The 4,216-nt window shown below is 35.4% G+C and overlaps 1 protein-coding gene across 3 annotated transcripts; it reads left to right on the top strand.

Moving 5' to 3' along the window:
• The first annotated feature begins 1,199 nt into the window (after nt 1-1,199).
• Nucleotides 1,200-3,883, top strand: LOC111377129 (dehydration-responsive element-binding protein 2A-like). 3 transcript variants are annotated; one of them, XM_023000188.1, is made up of 2 exons: nt 1,200-1,442; nt 2,510-3,883. In XM_023000188.1, the coding sequence occupies exon 2, from the start codon at nt 2,515-2,517 to the stop codon at nt 3,547-3,549; it is 1,035 nt and encodes a 344-aa protein (XP_022855956.1). In that variant the 5' UTR covers nt 1,200-1,442; nt 2,510-2,514; the 3' UTR covers nt 3,550-3,883. The 3 variants fall into 3 exon arrangements, with proteins under 3 accessions (XP_022855956.1, XP_022855957.1, XP_022855958.1); XM_023000189.1 differs by having other exon boundaries at nt 1,202-1,402; XM_023000190.1 differs by lacking the exon at nt 1,200-1,442 and adding an exon at nt 1,465-2,290 and having other exon boundaries at nt 2,508-3,883.
• Nucleotides 3,884-4,216: the final 333 nt, after the last annotated feature.

Genomic DNA, 4,216 nt, shown 5'->3' with positions numbered 1-4,216 from the left:
GACAGACATATTTATAAATTTAATCAAAATTAATAATAATTTTAATAATTCATCATTATTCATATATTTTAATAGGGTTAAATTTCACAAACGATCACTCAACTTGCCTAAAAATTATAAAACGATCACTGAAATTACATACTTGCAGAGACGATCACTTAACTTACGACTGCTTTCACTAACAGTCACTGAAATTTACAAATTTGCAGAAACGATCACCATTAGGACCTTTATGATTTTAATTCAAACTTAAAGGACCAAAACACGTGAACATAGAATCTTGAGGACCTCAAGTACAAATTTCAAACCTTAAATGGTTTTTTGTTGAAATTTATACTAAAAAAATATAAATAATTTTTTTCTAGTTTTATACTTAAAAATAAAAAAAAAATGAAATTTATACTAAAAAAATTCTTTCCAAAAATAATTAGTTTTATAAATTTTATAAAATAAAAAATAATATTTAGTCAAATAATTATGTCCAAGTATATCAAAAGTACTTTTCTAGTTATCAATTCTATCAATTTAATGTTAACAACATTGTTTTTGTTGACAGTCAAAAATTATTCTACTAATTGAAATCATATCTACTTCACCATTAACTAAATAGCAAGCTTAGTTTTTAAGGTTCGAAATTTTCACTTGAGGCCCTCAAGGTTCTATGTTCACGTGTTTTGGTCATTTAAGTTTATTAAAATCATAAAGGTCCTAATGGTGACCGTTCTGCAAGTTTGTAAATTTCAATGATCGTTAGTGAAAGTGCTTGTAAGTTAAGTGACCGTTTTTACAAATTTGTAACTTCAGTGATCGTTTTACAATTTTTAGATAAATTCAGTGACTGTTTGTGAAATTAACCCATTTTATTAATTTACTAGTATTTTGTTTTATAAATTTATGAATTTCAAAGTTTGGCAGTGACGTTACGCGTAAAGACATTTTTGCCTAGAGAAACCTCAAATTGAGGGGCATAACCGAAATTTGACTCAAAATTAGGGTCCAATACAGGAAATAAGGATAAAACCGAGAAACTGCTTCAGTTCCAAGCAAAACAGTACACACAAGCTGTAAATGTGTGGTTCCTGGACGCTCGTAAGACACGTGTCAGAATACCAGCTGCCAGTGCATCCTCGTCATAGTCAAAATATATTTTTATAATTCCTATCCAAAATATCTAGAGAAGGCTATAAATATCCCTTTACCCATTCAAGAACCTGATTTTTCTTGATTCTTTCTGCGAACAGCCGTTGAACAACTCGGTGGAAGAAACAGTGAAGAAAAGTTCTTTTTGTTGAAAGATTTAATACCCCCGAGAACTCTGAAATACTCAAAAGGGAAAAGGAAAAGTTTTACTGTTCCGTGAAGCGTACGCGATCTTTTGTAGAGATTGAGGATTCTTGAAAAGGTATAGATATTTCTTGCACGTGGACTGTGATTGTTGACAGGTATATTGTTTTTGTGGATTCTTTCGTTTCCCAGTTTATGCTTTTTTTCTTTTCTTTTCTTTTCCCTTTTTATTGGTATATTTTATCAATTGTTGTTTATTGTTCGTATTGTTATAATTTGTTTTAATTTTCAATAAAGGGTTTCTGGGAATTAACGAAATGTGAGATTTGGGAGAAAATTGTTACTGAATTAATTTTTGGGCTATTACGTGTAAAATTTCTGATGAGAAATTTGATTGTGGAAATTATTGTTGGTTTTATTTAATGCGGGGTTTTAATAATTTCTGAATTAAGTTGATTTATGCCCCCCAAGAAAGGGAGAGATTTTGGTGAATCTGCTTTGATTGCTTCGCCACGATGAAAAGAAATTTCTTAACTAGGGAGCCATCCGCAGAGGAACTTAATTTGACGTTTCGTTTGTATTAAACATTTAAAGCACCAAAAACTTGAATTGGGTTCTTCTTCGCACTCGGTTTCGAAGATTCCTAAACTTTTATGACTTTGATTTCTTGGCCGCAACGAAAAAGTAGTTTCTTAACTCGTGATATATCAGCAGGAGGAGCTGAATTCTTCTTTTCTGGGTTTTCATTTTGCAGTAAACCATTTAGGGTTCTTCTTTTCTTTCGTAAGAGTATGTGACATTGATACTAAATATCATTTTGAAAATTAACTGTTTCTTTGGTATTTGTTCCAAATGTGGTTTGCTGATTTCTATGCTGTATGGATTGTATGCATTTTGATTAACAAAATAACGATTACTTGTTTGAATGTTTCAATATAAAGATCCAGTGGAACCCTTGTGATCCCTGAAAATAATTGGTTTTCACTCTGTGTGCTGTAACCTATTGGTATGCTTTTAGTTCTATTTTTTCTGGAATTGCTTGTGCATTCGCATGCATTTGTGTGCTTCCGATCATGATAAGATAGTTATTATTTTCATGAAATTCGCCAAATTAGTTTACTGTGCGTTTGTCTGTTATGCATATGATAACTGGATGTTTGTATGTTGGATCACAAATGTTATGCAATTGAGGAGGATTTCTGAAGATTTGTCCTCTTTTGCACAGATACTATGACGCAAATTCTCGATCAAGCTTCTAATGGGGCATCCCAACCCATTGATTATACAAGAAAGAGGAAGTCAAGGAGGAGGAGGGATGGATCTGAATCTGTAGAAAAGACACTTGCAAAGTGGAAAGAGTATAACAATAAAATCGATTCTCTGGAAAATGGACACAAACCGATAGTGCGTAAAGCTCCAGCCAAGGGATCAAAGAAAGGATGTATGAAGGGTAAAGGAGGTCCTGAGAATGTTCATTGCGTATACAGAGGAGTTAGGCAGAGGACGTGGGGTAAATGGGTTGCTGAGATTAGGGAGCCCCACAGGGGAAGTAGGCTGTGGTTGGGCACATTCAGTACTGGAATTGAAGCTGCTCTTGCTTATGACGAAGCTGCTAGAGCAATGTATGGCCCACGAGCCCGGCTTAACTTTCCAAACTGCTGTCCAAAAGAGTCTACTGATGAATCTTCTTCTTTGCCAATGACATCTGCATGTGAGTTAAATTCTAGTGTCTCTGAGGTTTGTCTGGCCGATGGTACTGGCTTGAAGGTTGACACCCTTAGGGTAAAACAAGACGATGGTGATGGTGAGTCTTGGACTGATATCGATAGGCCTGCAGATTTTGGTGAGACTGGTACCCAAATGAGCACCGTGAAGGCAGAATTCATAGAGGAGGAAGTGAAGGAAGAACCTATTACGTCACCAAGTATTGATGGTGATTTGTTCAATAAAAAGGAAAATCCTGCCTATGATGGTGGCGTGGTTCCATCAGAGGAGATGTTTGATGTGGATGAGTTGCTTACTGCTTTAGAGTCTGCTCCTCAACACCCTTACGGGGGAGTAGGCCAAGCTGCTTATGGCAATGATAACCATCCAGACCAGTTGCAAAAGCCGGACACAAATTTGCTTGGTAGTTCACCACACACACAGTATGCACCATCTGGACTTGACCATGATTTAGATTTCTTGAAACCTGGGAGACAAGAAGATAATAATTTTACACTGAATGATGTACTTACTGATATCGATTCAGACTTGATGTCTTAAATGGGTTCTGGACAAATTGCGAAGAGTGCTGTGATATGGAAAAGCTCAAACAACAGTTCCCTTTTTCCCCAGAAGCAGTTACGAACTTGGAACAACTTTGTTGCCATTAAATGCGAATTCGTATTCTTTTTGTACCATATTTTCTCTCATCCGCACTATATTGCGTGTGGCTAATTCTCTGGAAGTTTTTTGGATTGGATGAATTGGCTGTAATAGTGGTCTTGAAATAAGATTTTGTCATGTAAAAATTTTTTTTGTACAAATGTATGTCTTGGTAATGTAATGAAACAATATTGTTAGTATACCATTCATTATATACTTGGTATCTACAACATCTTGCTGCTTGCAGTGTGGTTTCAAGTTGAAAATTCTTGATTCTTTCGCTAGGTTATTTAGCTTTTCCTTTTTGTGTTGCCCCAAACTTTGATTAGCTATTCAGAGATCTATGTTATAGAGCTCTATTTTGTTTATTCGGTCCAGTAGTAAACACCAAGATAGGTAAGGCAGGGAACCTTATTCGATAATCAGTACAAGATTTCTGTCCTCAGCTTCTTCCGTGGGTGGGTATAGTGCCTCGTATATTTCGAGATAGAATAAGCTGTTCCTTCTTACCAAGCCGAATTATATAGCCGATATGCCGCCGAATTGCACCAGACGCTGTGGTGGT

Source organism: Olea europaea, unplaced genomic scaffold, assembly GCF_002742605.1.
Source record: "Olea europaea var. sylvestris unplaced genomic scaffold, O_europaea_v1 scaffold1608, whole genome shotgun sequence".
NCBI classification, from domain to species: Eukaryota; Viridiplantae; Streptophyta; class Magnoliopsida; order Lamiales; family Oleaceae; genus Olea; species Olea europaea.
The sequence above is the reverse complement of the archived record's forward strand: the minus strand, read 5'-3'. Positions and strand labels throughout refer to the sequence as shown.

What these genes read in the sequence shown, in the direction of transcription:
- LOC111377129 (XM_023000188.1), top strand. Translation starts at nt 2,515, where the DNA reads ATGACGCAAATTCTCGATCAAGCTTCTAATGGGGCATCCCAACCCATT.